General features: G+C 45.3%; 1 protein-coding gene across 2 annotated transcripts in view; it reads left to right on the forward strand.

Annotated features, from left to right (window-relative positions):
- The window catches only part of IMPG1 (interphotoreceptor matrix proteoglycan 1), a 135,946-nt gene that overhangs the window by 90,655 nt on the left and 22,270 nt on the right, over positions 1-23,021 (forward strand). For both annotated transcript variants that reach the window (XM_057528056.1, XM_057528057.1), the window contains one exon: positions 2,066-2,285. In XM_057528056.1, the coding sequence (XP_057384039.1) occupies positions 2,066-2,285 (220 nt within the window). The remainder of the gene's footprint in view (positions 1-2,065; positions 2,286-23,021) is intronic.

The following is a 23,021-nucleotide window of genomic DNA, read 5'->3' on the forward strand; positions in this document are numbered from 1 at the left end:
ATGAAACACCCCCCCAAACTCACATGTACTCTTGTAGAAATACATACACAATGAAAACTGCTGAACTATGAACCTCTACACAGTCACGGCTAGTGAAATTCAAGTACACAATGCATAGCACAAAGATTACAGAATTTCTGAAAATAAGAGGAAAAATATTTGTAAGCTTCATATAAGTTAAATCATTATGTAAATTAAAACCACATAAACACCAATGCTTCAGGTGAACTTTAAAGTTAAGACTTTGTGCTATTCCCCCCTCCCCCAAATGAGGTGAGTAGATATTGGGACAATCTCAAGGAACAGAGCCCCAGGGCACCGAACCCAGGTGTATTAACTAGGGTACATGCTGGGCTGCCATAATGAAGAGATCAAGAATACTGTAACTTAAATAGAGTACAAATGTATTTCTCTTTCACTGGGTGGGTGGGACGGCTCTGCTCTATAACATCATCCAGGGACTCACAATCCCTTCATCTTATAACTCTGCCAACCCCAAGGGTGTTTCCTCACTCATGCAGCCAAAGCTGGGTTGCCAGTACATCCCTGTTTCCACTGTGAGAAGGGGAAAGAGAGGAAGCCCAGGGCAAGCAATTTCCTAAGCAAGTGATGCCAAAGTCGCTCACATCTCTTACACTCCTATTCCATTGGTGGGAACTGGTCACGTGGCCACAGCTTGCTGCAAGGGAGGCTGGGAAATGTGGTCTCTACCTGGGCAGCCTCTTTCCCGTGAAGAAGAGGAGAATGATTTGGGAGAAGGGAGCAGCTAGTCGTCTGCACACTAGCTGAGGACAGGGAATTCCCACCAGAGGCCAAAGCAATGTTAACACATAGAGAATGAGCCTAGTCAAAGTAGGTGGGAGAAAACAGGAGAGAGCGGTTCCACACTTTGTATAAAATTTCATTTTATTTTCACAGTGACCTTGTGCGGGGGGAGCGGTTACTGGAAGGGGTACCAACATGTGGGTCTGGGTCAGAGTCAAAATTCTGGTGGGGTGGGGACAGGGGCAAAGGAAAAGCAGGTCTGGGCCAAGCCTGGGAGATTGTAGTTTGCATCTGTGCCCTCTCTGGGTTCGTGGGTGTTGGTTCATGAAGGAGAGGGCTCACTTTCAAGGCCAGAAACAAAGCAGACATCGCTGAGTTTCAGACATTTCTGAAAAGTGATCTCAAGGATGGTCGTGGGGACCTCCCTGGTGGTCCAGTGGTTAAGACTCCGTGCTTTCACTTCAGGGGGGCACAGGTTCCCTGGTCAGGGAACTAAGATCCCACATGCCATGCAGCGCAGCCAAAAAAAAAAAAAAAAGAGGATGGATGTGGCTAATAAGAGACAGGTGTGGGAACGTGAAGCACAATTCTCTGGGGCATCATTTTGAGATTATTAAATTATAACTTGGGAAAGGTCCTTAGGGAACAACTTTTCTTCTCCCTCACAATTCAGGTGAGAGCGCTGAGGTACAGCGGTAGTTAAGTGGCTTGATGGGGTCACACCGCTGGCTAGCGACAGTCACAGGACTGACACCTAGTCTCCTGACAGCCAAGTTCTCTGCTCTTTCCACTTCACCACATTTGTGTTGATAGGAAGCATCCTGCACAGACAGACGAGGTGATGTTTCAGCTGTTGTTTATTTCAATAGGTCATTTCAAATTGGTTGCTTCCAAATGGATGTCCTATTTACCAGGCATAGGTCAGTCTGCTCCTGGGCTCAGTTTGGAACACGTTTTTATTTACTTGGATTTTTTTTTTTTTTAATAACTGAACCTGGCATCCCTGCTTGGCTGATAGCATTGACCTGGATTTTTTTTTCAATCCTCTGTTCTCACAATTCATCATGAAGAAAATCACTGCCCATCCATCTCAATACCCAGGAAAGTGGAAATATGGGACATAATCACTGCAAATAGATCATTAAATAGTGGTGTTCTGGTCTCATGTTCAATCCAAACACCAACATAAAGAAGGAACTGAAATTTATGCCTCAGATAATGAAATGTGAGTATAAATGGAATTAGCAACAGCTGAGCACTTAGAACACCGTTAAGAGTAAACCATCTTTTATTTTTGCAGCTGGTTCCATATCTACGATCCAATCTTACGGGTTTTAAGCAACTTGAAATACTTAACTTCAGAAATGGAAGTGTGATTGTGAACAGCAAGCTGAAGTTTGCTAAATCCGTGCCGTATAACCTCACCAAGGCTGTGCGAGGGGTCTTGGAGGATTTTCGTTCTGCGGCAGCACAACAGCTTGATCTGGAAATAGATAGCTACTCTCTCGACGTTGAACCAGGTAAAAGAATCCAACCCAGAAATCTGTGGGACTGTTTTGGTTTTGTTTGTTTGCGTAAGCATGCAGTTCAACTTTGAGGCCACAACAATCAGTTTAAAACCGCACTTGACAAAATAACTTCTCGGAAGCTATGAATCAACGTAGTAGAAAGGTAGGGTCCTAAGACACGCAGGTTAAAGTTTTCCTACATCAAAAAAGCGAAGAGCAAGTATACCTCTTGCTTCACAATCTGGGCTCTTTAGTTTCCCCACAGAACAAAACTTTTGCTGTGCTTAAGAGATTTTTTTTTTTAACATAACCCACAGCCAAGCTAATGTACATCTTGCCGGAAGTCAAAAGCACTTTCTCAGAGAACTGCAACTACCTAAGAAACCTTCCAGTTCTCTTCGTAGCACAATTCGGGATGAAACTGAGACAGTTTCCCGAGGAAAGAAAAATAATCATTAGACCAAAACTCAAACTTGGAAGAAAGCCACTTCACCATCACCCAAGAGGAAAATCATGTCCCTTCCCATTTGTGTACCCTAGATCAGCTTCCACTTGTGCAGAGTAAAACAAAGTAGTTAAATGTGAAAAAAAACTTAAAGATACAGGGGCTGAGCCCGAAGCTACAAAATAGAAAGCAAACATTTGTTCTGATAATAAAGCATAGTGTATGTATAACCAGCTATGCCCAAATTGGGAACTGTTTCCACCATTAGCTTCAAAATTCTGTTTTCTAACCAACTGAAGAAAATGTTTTAATTCCCTGGAGCGCAAGGGGGCAAGGCTCCAAATCTACTGGAAAAGCGACCTTCCAGTCATGTTCAGAACAAACTTCCTAATTGGCTATGAATTAGTGAGGTGGATCTTTAACATCCTCTCTGGCTTCCTGGGGACTAACAAGGAAGGCAGAGGGAAAGGCCTTGGGCAAAATGCAAACAAAAAGGCTCAGTTGGGAGACACTTATCTTTGATGGAGCAGAGCCTTGAGCAACTTTAAGAAAATTGCCTCCTACCTCGGTAAACAGGATTATTAGAAAGACAGAGAGCCCGAAGGCACTGAGCCTGGAGTGCTTACCTTTGAACGTACAAGCAGCTAAGCAAGCCCTCTGGACCCCTAAGAAATCAAAGACTTCCTAAATGCTAGTAAGATACTGCCTCTTCCCCTGAAAACTACCAGGGGACCCCTGCCAGTTAAAATCAGAAGACCAATTCTTTTCAGTCAATTGAAAACAGGAACATATATAGGGAGAACTTAGCATAAGAGAGACAAGGGCCCGACCCCCTCCCTTTTTTTCCTCCCAAGGGAGCTGACAGGCTACTTAGAGACCCATCCAACAATAGGAGAAGGTAAAGTAAGGAGCCAAGTTGAGGCAGGGGAAAACTGGGCACCTCTTAGATAGAGGGCAGGAAGCTGGTAATGTATTTGCCAGGGATGTGTAAGGGACCCTGGGGACGCTGGAAGGAAGCACAGCAGAAAACCATGACCTTGGAGGGCTATGGTCCTGAACATGAATCCTGCGTTCTAATGATGCCAAAAACTCTGCCTCTGTGCACCAGTGCGGAATCGAATCTCAGAGACAGGGCTTTGGGTGAAGCAGAAAAGAATAGTTTTATTGCTTTGCCAGGCAAAGCGGGACACATCAGGTTCGTGCCTCTCAAAACTGTGTGGCCCAACTGGGCCGGGGGGAGGGGGGGAGGGCGGGGAGGCGGGGGTGCGGGGGTGGGATTTGGTGAGGAGTTTTCTAGCAATGGTTCAAGGGCAGGGCTGCTGATAAGGATTGGGGTGTGTGCAGGGCCTGCATTCCTTTAATCTGGCCTCAGGTGGTCTCTTGATGAGCTTCTCGAGGTTATCAACTGTGATCTTCCCCAGAAGGAAGAATGCTAACATCTTCAGTTTGTTGGAGGTTTCAGTTCTGCAGAAGAGCTGAAAGATATTGTTATGTGTATCCCTTGAGGCGGAACCAGGACCCTGCCCCAAGGCTGCACTATTGTTTCTTGACTGTTCTTCCCTTGTCTCACCATCCCCCCCACTTCCCTGATTAGCATCTGTTTGAACCTGCCCTTTGGAACTCAGGGAAGGTCATGGAGGCTGGAGTGTATTCCCTACAAACAAGAAACAGGGACACAGAAAGGCTTCCGTGCCCAGGAGCCCTACAGGGTCCTGTTCAGTTTCACTAACAGCAGCACTCCATCTCCACAACTGGAAAATGGAAATAGTAACAGTTGTGAGGGTTAGTCAACGCTTAGCATAACGTTCAACACGCTGTAGTTGACTAATAAAAGTTGGTGGTTAATATTGTAACATCGTCGTTAGCAACTTGACTAATAATCTGTGATCTGAGGAGGGTACCAGTGGGAACAATGACAAGTACCATGACAAGGTATTTGTGCAGAGGTTCAACTGAAATTATTTCACTAATTTCTCACAACCAGTTTGGCTCTGTAGCTTTTCCTCTAAGAAGCCAGTAGCAATAGAAATGAGATGGTACTAACATGGGTTCCAGTGCCTGCTGGAGCCAAATTTACACCGATTGATGGTAGAGCAAGAGGAGGGGCCAGAGAGCACTGGGCAACCTGGGACATTACCTTACTCTACTTCTTCCTTGATACTTGGAGAATTCAGAAAAATCTGAATTTTTAATACGCTGGAACTCATAGAATTATTGGATGACTGGATGGATGGATGGATGGATGGATGGATAGATGGGCGAGGTCTGCCAAGAATGGCTGTCGTGAGCCAGCCAGGACATGAGTAATGCCTAAACGAAAGGGTTGGAGGACAGCAGAATTAGAAAGCCAAATATGGATTTTATACAAGTTAAAAATAAATAGCAAAAAAACTTTATGGATTCCTCTATATAAATCAAAATGGATAAATCTGATATCCAAAAGGGCTCCTAGTCATATTGAGAAGACACTGTGACATCTCCCGGTGGGCAGGGAGCTGGAGAAGGTGGGAGGAGGCAAGGCTTCCTCCCTCGCGGCTGGTTCAGTTATTTCACAGAAGGCAAAGGGAAGATTCACCCATGTAGCCAGCAAGTGGCTGATGATTTTTTTTTCTTTTTTTTAAATAAGACCTTTATTTATTTATTTATTTATTTTTGGCTGTGTTGGGTCTTCGTTTCTGTGCGAGGGCTTTCTCTAGTTGCGGCGAGCGGGGGCCACTCTTCATCACGGTGCGCGGGCCTCTCACTATCGCGGCCTCTCTTGTTGCGGAGCACAGGCTCCAGACGCGCAGGCTCAGTAGTTGTGGGTCACGGGCCCAGTTGCTCCGCGGCATGTGGGATCTTCCCAGACCGGGGCTCGAACCCGTGTCCCCTGCATTGGCAGGCGGATTCTTAACCACTGCGCCACCAGGGAAGCCCGTGCCTGATGATTGATTGAACCTTACCATCTTCTACGTGTGTAACCCAAGAGAGTCAGCATTCATCCACCACGGTAATAACTGGCGAAACTATGAAAGTCCCTGCCCACAGGAACTTGCCCTGTGGCCAAGGGTGGTCACCTTACAATGATGCTGGGATCAAAGCTGTGCCTTTTTCCTTCAAAGACCTTCTAATGAGCACTTTCTGATATGCTACTCTTAGTTGTAAATTTCTGTGAGTTTGGGAATCACCAGGGAGGGATCCCATAAAGAAGAAAGCACTGAGTTTTCCTTGAAATCCCATTTCATTGAAGCCTGAGGCCTGAATAGTACAGAGAAAGTGTGGGGATAGAGATGGATGTAGAGAACTCTGGTCCCCCTGGCTGGTCTCAGGCAGTGAGGAGGCCTGTGGTAGGGTTGGTGGTATGAGGGCTGGGCTGCTGCAGCCCCCATGAAGACAACCAGCATCGTTAAAGAAACAATTACTCAGTGACATTTGTGAAAGATGCCAAGGGAGACTTTATTCCGGGGGCCCATCTCGATGGATGTAGGGACCACGGCAATGGAGTCTCACAGTGGAGGAGAGAAATTGGACCCAGCTCTGGGCACAGCACACGCAAGTGGGAATTTATAGCCAAGGAGCAGAATGGGTCAGTGGATGGAATATTACTAAGAAGGAACATCAGGGGTCAGAGGGGATTCTGGCTAAACTGACCTAAAAGGATTCTTGCTGAAGGCAGGCCAGGGGGTCAGACACAACCTGGGAGAGAGCAGAGGATGAGGAACCTGATGATCATTTATATGGAGGCTGGGAGAGTCTGGCCAAACCTACTTAACAGCTTTCATGCTAAAATTGGACAATGAAGAGACAAACACAGAAGTCCAAGAGTTGAGGCCGAGTTGAAAATTTTAGGGGAGCCTGAGTTAGGGTCTGGTCAAGGAGAAAATCTTTGTTGGCACCAGAGCCAGAGAGGCGGGACACCAGCCACAAAAGTCTTGGTGGCAGTGGCCCAGGCTACCTTTGGAGGGTGGTCGCTGCTGAAGAGAGGGAAGTGGCCACCCAAGACGGAGAGGTGCTCGGGGACCCACCCAGACACAGACTCACGAATGCTCCCACCTTCGTTCTCACACTATTCACAGCCCTTCCCTGTTCACAGCCTGCTCCAATCCAGGCGGAGACAGCCCCAAACTCAGAACACTCACAACCGTTGCTTCTGCACAGAGTTCATTAATTTCTTACTTCTATGAACCTGCACATCTTATAAAACTTCCTGAAACGTAAAATGCCGATCATAAAAAAAAAAAAAAAAAAAAAAAAACACCTGTATACTTAGAGTATAGTCAAGTGTTTCTAGCCTCAGTTCTCCTGTACAATTTTAGTTTGGGGAAATATGTACAAAACTAGTATTTTGATTATAGAAGAAATGGGTGTCTGGATTTTAAAACAAATTAAGGGAGAATATGCATATGATTTTCAGTAGTTTTCTTCTTCATGCTTTAATCTAGAAGATGGCAGCTACTTTGCTTCTAGTTTTTCAGCATGTCTGGCAGGTCCAGATTTTCTCCTCATGGGGGTGTATTTAAGTGTAAGCTGTCATGGTGATTGACAGACAAGCTGATTAAAACATCCTCCTACTACATTCAACCACTGCACCCAACTGCTCAGGTTGCCTCTCAGGTCCCCGGACCCCAAGTGATGATAATTACTTCAGCTTCCTAGAGAGCAAGGACTCAAATTCCAATACACGCGGCCTCTGGCTCTGTTGCCGGCATGGTCTTTTCTAGTGTCTAAGGCTCTGCTAACACTCAGCAGTGCCCACCCCCCAGCACGTAGCAAGAGAGGTCACAGTGCCAGGGCACTGACCATCAAAATCCCAGATAACACCCGAAGGCCATTTTAGCCAATAAAAGAAGCCTCGCTGATTCGGGTTTGTTCATGCAAGTATTTGCTTGAACTTACTGGAGACAACTCTCCTTGAAAGAGGATCAGAAAGGGAACTCTTGAGAGAGAAAAAGGGCAGCTCTGGAAATACTGTACATCCGAATAAATACCTAGCTTGTTGACGGGAGAGAAGCCCAAGAATCTTTCCTTGGAAAATGGGGAACGTGTCCTATCATTTCAACCTTTTCCCAACCAGGATGGCCAAATACGGCAAAACTAAGTTACGGGGTGTCTTACCTCTTTGCGCTTTTCTTACCACTTTCTTGGAAGAAACAGACTAAAACCAGGGCTACACAACACTGGAGGGTCTCCCGCCTCAGGTGCACTGTCCCCCAGCCCGGGAGCCTCCAGCCTGCCTCCTCCAAACCCCAAAATGTGAAAAGCATGAATGTCATACGAATAGATAGTGAGCATATGCCACAGTTTTATTTGACTCTTTAATAAGGAAATTGTTAGATGACAAATCTGATTTAAAGAGGATATGGAAACAGGGATCTTATATAAACAGAGAACAAAAGCAAATGATGAGCTCTAAATACAAAACAGAAAATACAATCATTGTATCTTATCCACTTTCTCTACGATAGCTTCTAACTTTATAGAGTTGTAAAATGCCATAATCAATAGTAAATGGTAGGTCAAACCAAGTTACCTCCTTCTAGGAGTCAGCAAAGTGTTTCTTAAAAGGCCAGACAGTGAATATTTTAGGCCTTACGAGACAAAAGGCAAAATTGAGGATATTATGTTGGTGCGTATATAACCATGTGAAAATGTAAAAATCCAGCTGGCCGGCTGTAAAAATGCAGGCAGCTAGCCGGGTCGGCCCACAATGATCCCTGTTTACCAGGCAACTTGTCAACAAGTTTTCTTCTTATTTCCAAATGTTGGGGGATTTTTCTTAAACCATCAAAGGTTTCCCAGCCTCTTGCTCTCTCCAGCCCTTCTCTTTGCTGTTACAGAAAAGTCGGACAAGTAAATGGCAATGCAAAAACGATGTGGGACTCCTCTGTTCATTCATCCCTTCAGGAAGCACTTAGGGACCGTCTGCCTAGAGCCAGGCGCTATTCTAGACACCGGACCCAAAGGTGGATAGAGCCCATCTCTGCCCCAGGGAGCAAAAGGCCTAACAAGAGAGACAGAAGCATGTACAAAAAAAGTCAGAGACTCTCTAAACACTATAGTCAGGATATGAACAGAAATGTTAAGAAGCACAGAGCAGGGAACAATTCACTCTCCCCAGGTGAGAGAATGTCACCGCAGGCTTCCTAGACAGACAGCCGTAGGGGCCGGGCCTTGTAGAGTGGTGGTGGGCCCAGGCAAGGGAGGGTAAGGAGGGGCTATTCCAGAAAGGGCAGGAGGAAAACGCAGACATTTCTGGGAGTGGCGGGGTACTGCTTCCACTGTGAGAGCAGCTTTGGGTACTAAGTAAGGAGTAAAGATGCTCAGAATGGAGGAAAGGGAAAGCCAGGCTGAGGCAGTGTTACCCGAAAACTGGGTTCCCCTCTTGATGGGTTTCGAACCAAAAGACACATGCAAGCCAAAGAGCAGGAGAAGGAAGGATTTATTACTTGCAGCAGGTAAGGAGAACCCCAGGGGTCTTTCCCAAAGCAGGGTCTCCCTGAACAGCGAAATTGGGGAAGTTTTAAGCTAAGGGTACATGCATATTCATGAAGGAGCTTGAGTGTTGGACAGAGTCCAAGCTTTAGTTGATGGGCACACAAGGGTCAGAAAAGGTCAACGTTATCCTCCCTTAGGTTCCAGTTGATCTTGTGGTTGAGCCTTCAGGTTAATCTTTACTGCTGAAACAGAACTGGGAGTCTTTACAACAATGTTATCTTTGCTGTTGTTACTTCTCTTGCCGGATAACAGTCCTTTGTTCCTGCATTCTTTTGTTCCCTTAAGATCATTAATTACTGAGACCTGTTCAAGGGCAAGCATTGTGGCCAGGCTTAGATCACAAAATGGCTTAGGCCAAAAATGGCTTCTCTTATGTCAAGAAAGCCTTGCCTGGATCTCTTTCTCCAGGGACCCCCATCCTACCTGTTCACTCATGTAAAGCCACTTAATTAACTGTTGCTCATTTAAAGCAGGTTGTCTAAGAGCCCCTGTTCAATCTATTTGCATCTGCTTTAGGGTCCTACTTTTCTTTTCTTTTTCCTTTTCTTTTTCATGACTTATGGTCTTTTAAAGTTAAACTTTAATAGAATTTTATAAAACTCACAAAGTCTTCAGACTAAGCACTTAAAGCATTCCCAAGATTATAAAATAAAAACATAGAGTTTATCATTCATAAAATACTGAAAATTTAGAAAATACTTAGTAAAAATATATACATAGTTACAAAGGGCACATAAACTAAGTCATTTTAAAAAGTCTAAGGGCAAAAGTTAATAAAATATCTTCAGGACATAAAAATACTCCAAGAAATATTTTTGGGGAAACCAGTTTTACGGCAATGGATATTAGGTGAATTGACTTCTAGCCTGTGAAGTAGGTGTCTGGAGGCGGGGCGGGGGGGGGGGGGCAGGGGGGAAGGCCAGTGCTGAAAGGATGCATTTGGGTGAGTAAACAGGAGATGGAAGTCATTTAAGTTGACGGTTCAGAGGTCATTAGAACCCTTTGCAAAAACAATCTAGTGGAATAGCAAGAGCAAGGCCACATTTCCATGAGTTTGGGATGATGCTGAAAATGAGAAAGTCAACATGCCCTGCCCACCTCCTGTCTTACAACTTGGAGCAAAGCTCCAACCCTCCCACATAGCCTGGGAGGTACGAGGTGCTACCTTTCCCGATGATTACATTTTAAAGACGGGTCTCCCAGGTCCTGGAGAAATTCGGAAGTCAGGAGTCATAATTCTGGCAAGAACCTCTAAACAGACTTACATCTCAAAGGGGCAGAGGAAGAATTTACAAGTTTTCTAAACTAGCTGCTCTTGATGCCGAAAACTCAGCCTCTGTGCACAGGTGCCGAATCAAATCTCAGAGACAGAGTTTTGGGTGAAGTAGAAAAGAATAGCTTTATTGCTTCGCCAGGAAAAGGGGGTCACAGTGGGCTCATGCCCCTCAAAACTGTGTCCCAACCCTCGAGGATTTGGTGAGGAGTTTTATAGCAATAGTTCAAGGGCAGGGTTGCTGATAAGATTAGAGTGTGTTCGGGGCCTGCATTCCTTTACTGGTCTCATGTAGTCTCTCGATAAACTTCTCTTGTTCTTTTAATCTGGCCTCAGGTGGCCTTCTTTGGAATGAAGAATACTAGCATCTTCCATTTGTTGGGGGTTTTAGTTTTGTAAAGAGCTCAAAGATATTGTTATGTGTATCCCTTGAGGTGGAACCAGGACCTGCCCCAAGGCTGTGCTATTGTTTCTTTCTTTTTTTTTTTTTTTTAACAGGCTTCAAATTCAGGACACTCCAGCGGTTTTTTAATTAATTAATTAATTTTTGGCTGTGTTGGGTCTTCGTTTCTGTGCGAGGGCTTTCTCTAGTTGCGGCGAGCGGGGGCCTCTCTTCATCGCGGTGCGCGGGCCTCTCTTGTTGCGGAGCACAGGCTCCAGACGCGCAGGCTCAGTAGTTGTGGCTCACGGGCCCAGCTGCTCCGCGGCACGTGGGATCTTCCCAGACCAGGGCTCGAACCCGTGTCCCCTGCATCGGCAGGCAGATTCTCAACCACTGCACCACCAGGGAAGCCACATGTAGAGCTTTTATGCCAGTTAGGTGTGCAGGTTGAAGATTTCAAAAATGCAAAACTACATATAACTTATTCTGACTTATTCTCTCCTGAATTCCTAAAAATCCTCCTCAAAAACAGGCAGACCTCAAGGCTGGTAAATGGTAAATGTTGAAATTAACTACAGTCTGGCATCCTAGATGCTTCCAGCCAGAATCTGGATCAACAAACTCATTTTCTCTGGAAAGTGCATAATTTGTAAGATTCGCACTTAGTCACCAGCTCTGAGAAGATGGTAGATGTCACTCATCACAATAATGACAATAAAAATGGTAACAGCTACTGTTGATTGACACTGTTTTTTAATCTTAATAAGTAACTACACAAAGTTATTATTTCCCCCCATTACACAGTTGGAGAAACTGTTTCCTAAATCTGTAAGTAACTTACCTTTTACTGGTCACAGAGTCACCAAGGGCTGGAGCTGGAATTCAAAGGCAGCTTTGTGTGCTTCCTTCAACTCTACCTACTGCCTCTTTATAAAAAGGAGTCTTATCAGCCCTCCTACTGGGTATACAGAGGCTGTTTAATCTACTTAGAAAAAGTGACAACACACTTCAGTCTAATTAATCCTACATGAACTGTTAGGTTCTACATTTCACCAAGTGAAATTTCCTACAGTATTTTGTCATATTCTAGAATGCCAAAAAAACAAAAAATCGTTCTCTCAGAAACAAAAGTCCCAAACTTGCAAGTGTCCCCTTTCCGTGTACTGTTTATTGGCTCTGCTAGGAGTGTCCCTTCCGACCTGGGGCACCCACGTGAATCCTCTTTCCTGGGGGCTCTCCCCAGCTCCCCCATCCCGTCTCCTAGGTCTCCGGCCCGTCTCCTGGGGTTACACTGCTGCTGCCCCGTGCCTCCCGGGGTACCACCACAGGGATTTTCTGTTAATGTCTGCTTCCGTCGCCAGCTGGACTGCCACATACCTTTCACCCCTCTCCAGAGTTTCAACCTGTGCCCTCATCTCACACCCGAACCACCCCAGGGAGCTTCCTTAAGACACTCCCAGAGCCCTTCACCCAACCCCTTCATGCAAACCCTCCACACAAGCCTGGGACTCAGCCCAGCTGCAGGGTCACCTCCCACAGCCCCTGCTGTCAGGCGTCCCCCGCCACATCCTGGGACACTCAGGCCCTAAGATCAGTGCACCCAGGACACCTCAGTTTAGCTGATACAAAAATGACTGAGCGAGAATTCTTCAACCCTCTGTCTGGGGTAAGACGTGTGTGTTTGCCCTGGAAATGTTACTGAGAGCCTCCTATAAAGAGTTTGTGGTGGTTTTCTTGAGAATGGTGGAGCATTGAAATGAAACCCTAAGTTTCTTCATTGCATGCACCTCCAAGCCAGAATGAAGTCCCATTAATAACTTACTCAATTCCACAAACGTGTGTTAAGCTGCAACCACGTGCACAGTACTATGCTGTGCGTTACGTATCGTTGAATAGTTATTCTCACTCTAATCCTACCCTTTGGCAATAAGTCATAAGCAAAATATTTTTGGCCAGTAATAAAATAACAATAAAACAATAAACATGAACTTAAATGTAGATTTTTTTAAAGTTCTTTTAATCACTGAATTGCACCACAGTTCTGGAGCCCGGCTAAAGCTCCGGATGCCTTTGTTCCAGTAGGACACCTAGAATGGGAGATTTCTATTTGAGCTGGAGGAACGTTAGTGATCACCTGCTTTCATTACCCCTTTTTATAGAAGGGAGAAATGAGACACAAAGATGTTAACCTGCATTACCAAGGCCACAGATAATTGCCGGGAACCAGCTCTTCTCGCGCGGGGTGCCTTCCTGGCGGCTTCAGCATTGACAGCAGGGATGAACAGCTTCACTCCGCGGCAGGTGCAGCCAAGCCCAGAATGTTCTCAGGACTTGGGAAAACAAGCCCGATGGGCCTGTGTGGAAGGGGAGGTTCCCCGCCCGAACCCCCAGAAGGGCGCCACATTTATTCAATGACTAAGCACTCAGCACCAAGCACTGAATTTCAATGATATTCACGCCTTAAGAAGGGAGCAGTCAGAGGATAGAGAAGATGGCGGAAGAGTAAGACGCGGAGATCACATTCCTTCCCACAGATACAGTAGAAATACACCTACACGTGGAACTGCTCCTACAGAACACCCACTGAACGCTGGCAGAAAACGTCCGACCTCCAAAAAGGCAAGAAACTCCCCCCGTACTTGGGTGGGGCAAAAGAAAAAAGAAATAACAGAGACAAAAGAATAGGGACGGCACCTGCACCAGTGGGAGGGAGCCGTGAAGGAGGAAAGGTTTCCACACACTAGGAGCCCCTTCGCGGGCGGAGACTGCGGGTGGCGGAGGGGGGAGCTTCGGAGCCACGGAGGAGAGCGCAGCCACAGAGGTGCGGAGGGCAAAGCGGAGAGGTTCCCGCACAGAGGCTCGGCGCCGAGCAGCACTCACCAGCCCGAGAGGCTTGTCTGCTTCCCCGCCGGGGCGGGCGGGGCTGGGAGCTGAGGCTCGGGCTTCGGTCGGATCGCAGGGAGAGGACTGGGGCTGGCAGCGTGAACGCAGCCTGAAGGGGTTAGCGCACCACAGCTAGCCGGGAGGGAGTCCGGGAAAAGTCTGCAGCTGCCGAAGAGGCAAGAGACTTTTTCTTGCCTCTTTGTTTCGCGGCGGGCAAGGAGAGGGGATTCAGAGCGCCGCCTAAACGAACTCCACAGAAGAGCGCGAGCCGCAGCTATCAGCGCGGATCCTACAGCAACAGGGGCGCAGAGGGAAAATCGGAGAGACTCCCGCACAGAGGCTCGGCGCCGAGCGGCGCTCACCAGCCCGAGAGGGTTGTCTGCTTAGCCGCCGGGGCGGGCGGGGCTGGGAGCTGAGGCTCGGGCTGCGGTCGGATCGCAGGGAGAGGACTGGGGTTGGCGGCGTGAACACAGCCTGAAGGGGTTGGCGCACCACAGCTAGCCGGGAGGGAGACCGGGAAAAGGTCTGCAGCTGCCGAAGAGGCAAGAGACTTTTTCTTGCCTCTTTGTTTCGCTGCGCGCAAGGAGAGGGGAGTCAGAGCGCTGCCTAAACGAACTCCAGAGAAGGGCGCGAGCCGCGGCGATCAGCGCGGACCCCAGAGACGGGCGTGAGACGCTGGGGCTGCTGCTGCCGCCTCCAAAAAGCCTGTGTGTGAGCACAGGTCACTCTCCACACCGCCCCTCCCGGTAGCCTGTGCAGCCCGCCACTGCCAGGGTCCCGGGATCCGGGGACAACATCCCCGGGAGAACGCACTGCGCGCCTCGGGCTGGTGCAATGTCACGCCGGCCTCGGCCGCCGCAGGCTCGCCCCGCCTCCTCCGTACCGCTCCCTCCCCGCGGCCTGGGTGAGCCAGAGCCCCCGAAGCAGCTGCTCCTTTAACCCCGTCCTGTCTGGGCGGGGAACAGACGCCCTCAGGCGACCTACACGCAGAGGCGGGTCCAAATCCAAAGCTGAACCCCAGGAGCTGTGCGAACAGGGAAGAGAAGGGGAAATCTCTCCCAGCAGCCTCAGAAGCAGCGGATTAAAGCTCCACAAACAACTTGATGTACCTGCATCTGTTGAATACCTGAGTAGACAACGAATCATCCCAAAGTCAGGAGGTGGACTTTGGGAGCAGGAGATATTAATTTTTCCCCTTTTCCTTTTTTTTGTGAGTGTATATGTATATGCTTCTGGGTGAGATTTTGTCTGTATAGCTTTGCTTTACAATAGCTTTATTTTACTTCACTATATTATAGCCTCTTTCTTTCTTTCTTTCTATTTTTTCTCCCTTTTACTCTGAGCCGTGTGGACGAAAGGCTCTTGGTGCTCCAGCCAGGCATCAGGGCCGTGCCTCTGAGGTGGGAGAGCCAACTTCAGAACACTGGTCCACAAGAGAGCTCCCAGCTCCACGTAATACCAAACGGCAAAAATCTCCCAGAGATCTCCATCTCAACATCAAGACCCAGCTTCACTCAACGACCAGCAAGCTACAGTGCTGGACACCCTATGCCAAACAACTAGCTAGACAGGAACACAACCCCATCCATTAGCAGAGAGGCTGCCTAAAATCAAAATAAGGCCACAGACACCCCAAAATACACCACCAGACGTGGACGTGCCCACCAGAAAGACAAGATCTAGCCTCATCCACCAGAACTCAGGCACTAGTTCCCTCCACCAGGAGGCCTACACAACCCACTGAACCAACCTTAGCCGCTGGGGACAGATACCAAAAACAACGGGAACTACGAACCTGTAGCCTGTGAAAAGGAGACCCCAAACACAGTAAGATAGGCAAAATGAGACGACAGAAAAACACACAGCAGATGAAGGAGCAGGCTCAAAACACACTGGACTTAACAAATGAAGAGGAAATAGGTAGTCTACCTGAAAAAGAATTCAGAATAATGATAGTAAGGATGATCCAAAATCTTGGAAATAGAATAGACAAAATGCAAGAAACATTTAACAAGGATGTAGAAGAACTAAAGAGGAACCAAGCAATGATGAAAAACACAATAAATGAAATTAAAAATACTCTAGATGGGATCAATACTAGAATAACTGAGGCAGAAGAAAGGATAAGTGACCTGGAAGATAAAATGGTGGAAATAACTACTACAGAGCAGGATAAAGAAAAAAGAATGAAAAGAACTGAGGACAGTCTCAGGGACCTCTGGGACAACATTAAACGTGCCAACATTCGAATTATAGGGGTACCAGAAGAAGAAGAGAAAAAGAAAGGGACTGAGAAAATTTTTGAAGAGATTATAGTTGAAAACTTCCCTAATATGGGAAAGGAAATAGTTAATCAAGTCCTGGAAGCACAGAGAGTCCCATACAGGATAAACCCAAGGAGGAACACGCCAAGACACATATTAATCAAACTGTCAAAAATTAAATATAAGGAAAACATATTAAAGGCAGCAAGGGAAAAAAAACAAATAACACACAAGGGAATCCCCATAAGGTTAACATCTGATCTCTCAGCAGAAACTCTGCAAGCCAGAAGGGAGTGGCAGGATATACTTAAAGTCATGAAGGAGAAAAACCTACAACCAAGATTACTCTACCCAGCAAGGATCTCATTCAGATTCGATGGAGAAATTAAAACCTTTACAGACAAGCAAAAGCTGAGAGAGTTCAGCACCACCAAACCAGCTTTACAACAAATGCTAAAGGAACTTCTCTAGGCAAGAAACACAAGAGAAGGAAAACACCTACAATAACAAACCCAATACATTTAAGAAAATGGGAATAGGAACATACATATCGATAATTACCTTGAATGTAAATGGATTAAATGCTCCCACCAAAAGACACAGGCTGGCTGAATGGATACAAAAACAAGACCCATACATATGCTGTCTACAAGAGACCCACTTCAGACCTAGGGACACATACAGACTGAAAGTGAGGGGATGGAAAAAGATATTCCATGCAAATGGAAATCAAAAGAAAGCTGGAGTAGCAATTCTCATATCAGACAAAATAGACTTTAAAATAAAGACTATTACAAGAGACAAAGAAGGACACTATATAATGATCAAGGGATCGATCCAAGAGGAAGGTATAACAATTGTAAATATTTATGCACCCAACATAAGAGCACCTCAATACATAAGGCAAATACTAACAGCCATGAAAGGGGAAATTGACAGCAACACAATCATAGTAGGGGACTTTAACACCCCACTTTCCCAAATGAACAGATCATCCAAAATGAAAATAAATAAGGAAACACAAGCTTTAAATGATACATTAAACAATATGGACTTAATTGATATTTATCGGACATTCCACCCAAAAACAACAGAATACACATTTTTCTCAAGTGCTCATGGAACATTCTCCAGGATAGATCATATCTTGGGTCACAAATCAAGCCTTGTTAAATTTAAGAAAATTGAAATCGTATCAAGTATCTTTTCCGACCACAACGCTATGAGACTAGATATCAATTACAGGAAAAGATCTGTAAAAAATACAAACACATGGAGGCTACACAATACATTACTTAATAACGAAGTGATTACTGAAGAAATCAAAGGGGAAATCAAAAAATACCTAGAAACAAATGACAATGGAGACACGACGACCCAAAACCTATGGGACACAGCAAAAGCAGTGCTAAGAGGGAAGTTTATAGCAATACAAGCCTACCTCAAGAAACAGGAAGCATCTCGAATAAACAACCTAACCTTGCACCTAAAGCAATTAGAGAAAGAAGAACAAAAAAACCCCAAAGCCAGCAGAAGGAAAGAAATTATAAAGATCAGGTCAGAAATAAATGAAAAAGAAATGAAGGAAACAATAGCAAAAATCAATGAAACTAAAAGCTGGTTCTTTGAGAAGATAAACAAAATTGATAAACCATTAGCCAGACTCATCAAGAGAAAAAGGGAGAAGACTCAGATCAATAGAATTAGAAATGAAAAAGGAGAAGTAACCACTGACACTGCAGAAATACAAAAGATCATGAGAGATTACTACAAGCAACTATATGCCAATAAAATGGACAACCTGGAAGAAATGGACAGATTCTTAGAAATGCACAAACTGCCGAGACTGAACCAGGAAGAAATAGAAAATATGAACAGACCAATCACAAGCACTGAAATTGAAACTGTGATTAAAAACCTTCCAACAAACAAAAGCCCAGGGCCAGATGGCTTCACAGGCGAATTCTATCAAACATTTAGAGAAGAGCTAACACCTATCCTTCTCAAACTCTTCCAAAATATTGCAGAGGGAGGAACACTCCCAAACTCATTCTACGAGGCCACCATCACCCTGATACCAAAACCAGACAAAGATGTCACAAAGAAAGAAAACTACAGGCCAATATCACTGATGAACATAGATGCAAAAATCCTCAACAAAATACTAGCAAACAGAATCCAACAGCACATTAAAAGGATCATCCACCATGATCAAGTGGGGTTTATCCCAGGAATGCAAGGATTCTTCAATATACGCAAATCAATCAATGTGATACACCATATTAACAAATTGAAGGAGAAAAACCATATGATCATCTCAATAGATGCAGAGAAAGCTTTCGACAAAATTCAACACCCATTTATGATAAAAGCCCTGCAGAAAGTAGGCATAGAGGGAACTTTCCTCAACATAATAAAGGCCATATACGACAAACCCACAGCCAACATTGTCCTCAATGGTGAAAAACTGAAACCATTTCCACTAAGATCAGGAACAAGACAAGGTTGCCCACTCTCACCACTATTATTCAACATAGTTCTGGAAGTCCTAGCCACAGCAATCAGAGAAGACAAAGAAATAAAAGGAATCCAAATCGGAAAAGAAGAAGTAAAGCTGTCACTATTTGCAGATGACATGATACTATACATAGAGAATCCTAAAGATGCTACCAGAAAACTCCTAGAGCTAATCAATGAATTTGGTAAAGTAGCAGGATACAAAATTAATGCACAGAAATCTCTGGCATTTCTATACACTAATGACGAAAAATCTGAAAGTGAAATTAAGAAAACACTCCCATTTACCATTGCAACAAAAAGAATAAAATATCTAGGAATAAACCTACCTAAGGAGACAAAAGACCTGTATGCAGAAAATTATAAGACACTGATGAAAGAAATTAAAGATGATACAAATAGATGGAGAGATATACCATGTTCCTGGATTGGAAGAATCAACATTGTGAAAATGACTCTACTTCCCAAAGCAATCTACAGATTCAATGCAATCCCTATCAAACTACCACTGGCATTTTTCACAGAACTAGAACAAAAAATTTCACAATTTGTATGGAAACACAAAAGACCCCGATTAGCCAAAGCCATCTTGAGAACGAAAAATGGAGCTGGGGGAATCAGGCTCCCTGACTTCAGACTATATTACAAAGCTTCAGTAGTCAAGACAGTTTGGTACTGGCACAAAAACAGAAATATAGATCAATGGAACAGGATAGAAAGCCCAGAGATAAACCCACACACATATGGTCAACTTATCTTTGATAAAGGAGGCAAGCATATACAGTGGAGAAAAGACAGCCTCTTCAATAAGTGGTGCTGGGAAAATTGGACAGGAACATGTAAAAGTATGAAATTAGAACACTCCCTGACACCATGCACAAAAATAAACTCAAAATGGATTAAAGACCTAAGTGTAAGGGCAGACACTATCAAACTCTTAGAGGAAAACATAGGCAGAACACTCTATGACATACATCACAGCAAGATTCTTTTTGACCCAGCTCCCAGAGAAATGGAAATAAGAACACAAATAAACAAATGGGACCTAATGAAACTGAAAAGCTTTTGCACAGCAAAGGAAACCATAAACAAGACCAAAAGACAACCCTCAGAATGGGAGAAAATATTTGCAAATGAAGCAACTGACAAAGGATTAATCTCCAAGATTTACAAGCAGCTCATGCAGCTCAATAACAAAAAAACGAACAACCCAATCCAAAAATGGGCAGAAGATCTAAATAGACATTTCTCCAAAGAAGATATACAGATGGCCTACAGACACATGAAAGAATGCTCAACATCATTAATCATTAGAGAAATGCAAATCAAAACTACAATGAGATATCATCTCACACCGGTCAGAATGGCCATCATCAAAAAATCTAGAAACAATAAATGCTGGAGAGGGTGTGGAGGAAAGGGAACACTCTTGCACTGTTGGTGGGAATGTAAATTGATACAGCCACTATGGAGAACAGTATGGAGGTTCCTTAAAAAACTACAAATAGAACTACCATACGACCCAGCAATCCCACTACTGGGCATATACCCTGAGAAAACCATAGGTCAAAAAGAGTCATGTACCAAAATGTTCATTGCAGCTCTATTTACAATAGCCAGGACATGGAAGCAACCTAAGTGTCCATCATCGGATGAATGGATAAAGAAGGTGTGGCACATATATACAATGGAATATTACTCAGCCATAAAAAGAAATGAAATGGAGGTATTTGTAATGAGGTGGATGGAGTTAGAGCCTGTCATACAGAGTGAAGTAAGTCAGAAAGAGAAAAACAAATACAGTATGCTAACACATATATATGGAATCTAAGGGAAAAAAAAAAAAAAAGGCCATGAAGAACCTAGTGGCAAGACGGGAATAAAGACACAGACCTACTAGAGAATGGACTTGAGGATATGGGGAGGGGGTGGGGTGAGATGTGACAGGGTAAGAGAGTGTCATGGACATATATACACTACCAAATGTAAAATAGATAGCTAGTGGGAAGCAGCCGCATAGCACAGGGAGATCAGCTCGGTGCTTTGTGACCACCTAGAGGGGTGGGATGGGGAGGGTGGGAGGGAGGGAGATGCAAGAGGGAAGAGAAATGGGAACATATTGTATATGTATAACTGATTCACTTTGTTATAAAGCAGATGCTAACACACTATTGTAAGGCAATTATACTTCAATAAAGATGTTTGAAAAAAAAAGAAAAAAAAAAGAAGGGAGCAGTCAGACGACCAGCGATGCATTAGGATTTCCTGGGCTCTAGACCTTTGCCTTCATGAATATTAATTTTAAACATTAATATTAATAGAAATCTTTAAAATTATAGTTTATGTCTGCGGTGGTATAGAGACAAATGTAATGCAGATTGGATTATATTAATTTTTTTCTTCTGATTTTAAAGAATTTAAAACACGTTCGCGAGCCCCTAAAAGTACGGTGGGCTAGTGCGTCCCGTGCCCTGCAGATTACCATTGATCCAGATGTGTGGGGTTGTCATTCCCTGATGCCCCAAGGAAAGGAATGACACGCCCTCCTCCCCACCAACAAAGCCGGGACCGCAAAGCCTAGGTTGTTCGGGGGATAGGGGGCCCCAGCTCCCCACTTCTCTGAGACGTGAGGCTGGGTCGCGGCCTCCTCGGAACTCCGGGGCCCTGTCTCTGCCTTTTTGAAATGGGAAAAGATGATCCAGGAGTTTGCACCACATGCCCCAGCCGGCCAGGCCCGATCTGCCGCGGTGATCACGGCGTCCTAATGGCTCCATCAGCGGTCCCCCGAAGCTGCTTCTGCCACCGCGCCAATTCCTGGCGGACGTCGCCTCCCTCCACCGGTGCGCTCCGCACAGCGGCTTTTAAGGAGACAAAAATCAGTTCGGGCTCTTATCACTTCACCCCCTGAATCTATTCCTACTTCTTTTGCTATTGAGCGCCATCTAGCGATCACTAGGTTTCATCGCATTAAAGTGTTAAAAAAACAAACAGGAAAAAAAAAAAAAAAAAGTCCACAGCAAAGTCCTCACAGGCCCTCAGCCCAGGCCAGACCAAACGAAGCCTGAGTTCCAGCCACACTGAACTGAAATCCTGCCCTAGGACGGGACCCGATTAAAGGAGATGCCTCACTTCCGGTCTAGCACGTGAGTGTTAGGACCGCGCAAGGGAAGGGGATAATGAAATGGTAAAGAATGATGAAGAACAGGGCAGAAAGGCAATCAATACTCAGCCCCAAGGATGCGGGACAAGTGACAGGACGATCTGGGGGGGGAGGGGTGGGTGCAATGAACCGGAGTTAGTGACAGGTGAGCCTGAGACCCTCAGAGGGCTGGCGGGAAACAAGAGTCTATTTTCAGGCATGAGTGCACGTGGGACCAGACACAGAGGGTTGGAAAAAAGACAGTCTTGGACCATCAGGAACCTATGGATTTATAAGCTGCTTGATGACCTGGATCGTAATCTTTTTAGCTATAACTGTAAAGTGCTTTCAAGTGTCCTCTGCAGGCAGGGGATAGTCATTTAAATGCGTTTTGATCACATGAGGTAGGGCTGAGAGACCACCTTCCTCAGTCAGCAGCTGGGAATACTTTTCAAGACCTTTGAAATGCACACCAAAGACATGATAGAAGCCAATCCAGGGGAGAAACTGATACATAAAATGTGCTTGCACTGGAAATCTCAAAATGATCCAAGCCCCACATGGCAGCTGCATTACTGCAAGTCATGTTCATTGCTGTCACGTTTGAACAACAGAAAGAAATGTAGAGCCACAGTCTGTCAGACTGTGCTTTCTATAGGGAAGCTTTCTGCCTCATGAAGGAGCAGTGGCAGACAAGGGTTTTGAGCTTGCTTAGTTAGGAGATTATGGTTCAGAGGAAAGCGTTCCTGGACATCTGATTTGTAAACCAATGAGACCGGAGATGCTGGCGAGTTTCGCCTCCCCACCGCTCTCTCCCTCGTCCCTATTCGCCCCTCCAAGCCCTGAAGGGCCTCCTGGAAACCCCATATTTGAAACCACTAAAATGATGTCAAAAGCCGAACATCGTAGCATACGGATGTTAATCTCGGGTCATACTTACTACCTAAAATGGGCTTCAATTTCCTTACCTGGGAAAATGAGGTCAGCACTGTCTCCTTTGGAAGATTATTGTGAATATTAATGAAGGCACATGTTTAAAGTGGCCAGAACAGTGCTGAACAAACAGTAACTCTCAGTATATGTGCGCACCCTGTTCATATAAATAATTGCCATTGTGCTCCTGGCGAAGCTGGAGGCTCAGGATCATGATTTCTGGGGCCAAGTCAGGGACAAGGCCTGAAACGAAATGACACCAGTGCTCTGACTATGGTGGGAAACCACGTGGGAAGCCAAGGACCAAGTGCCAGGATGAACCTGGACTTTTCCCACCTGCTGCAGACTAGGAGCTACTAACACAGTCAACTCACTGAGTGCCCTGGGCTGCTTCTACAGAGAGATTGTCAAACTTGCTCTGCAGAAGAGCTAGCCACA

The sequence above is a fragment of the Balaenoptera acutorostrata genome, chromosome 14 (genome assembly GCF_949987535.1).
Source record: "Balaenoptera acutorostrata chromosome 14, mBalAcu1.1, whole genome shotgun sequence".
Lineage (NCBI taxonomy): Eukaryota > Metazoa > Chordata > Mammalia > Artiodactyla > Balaenopteridae > Balaenoptera > Balaenoptera acutorostrata.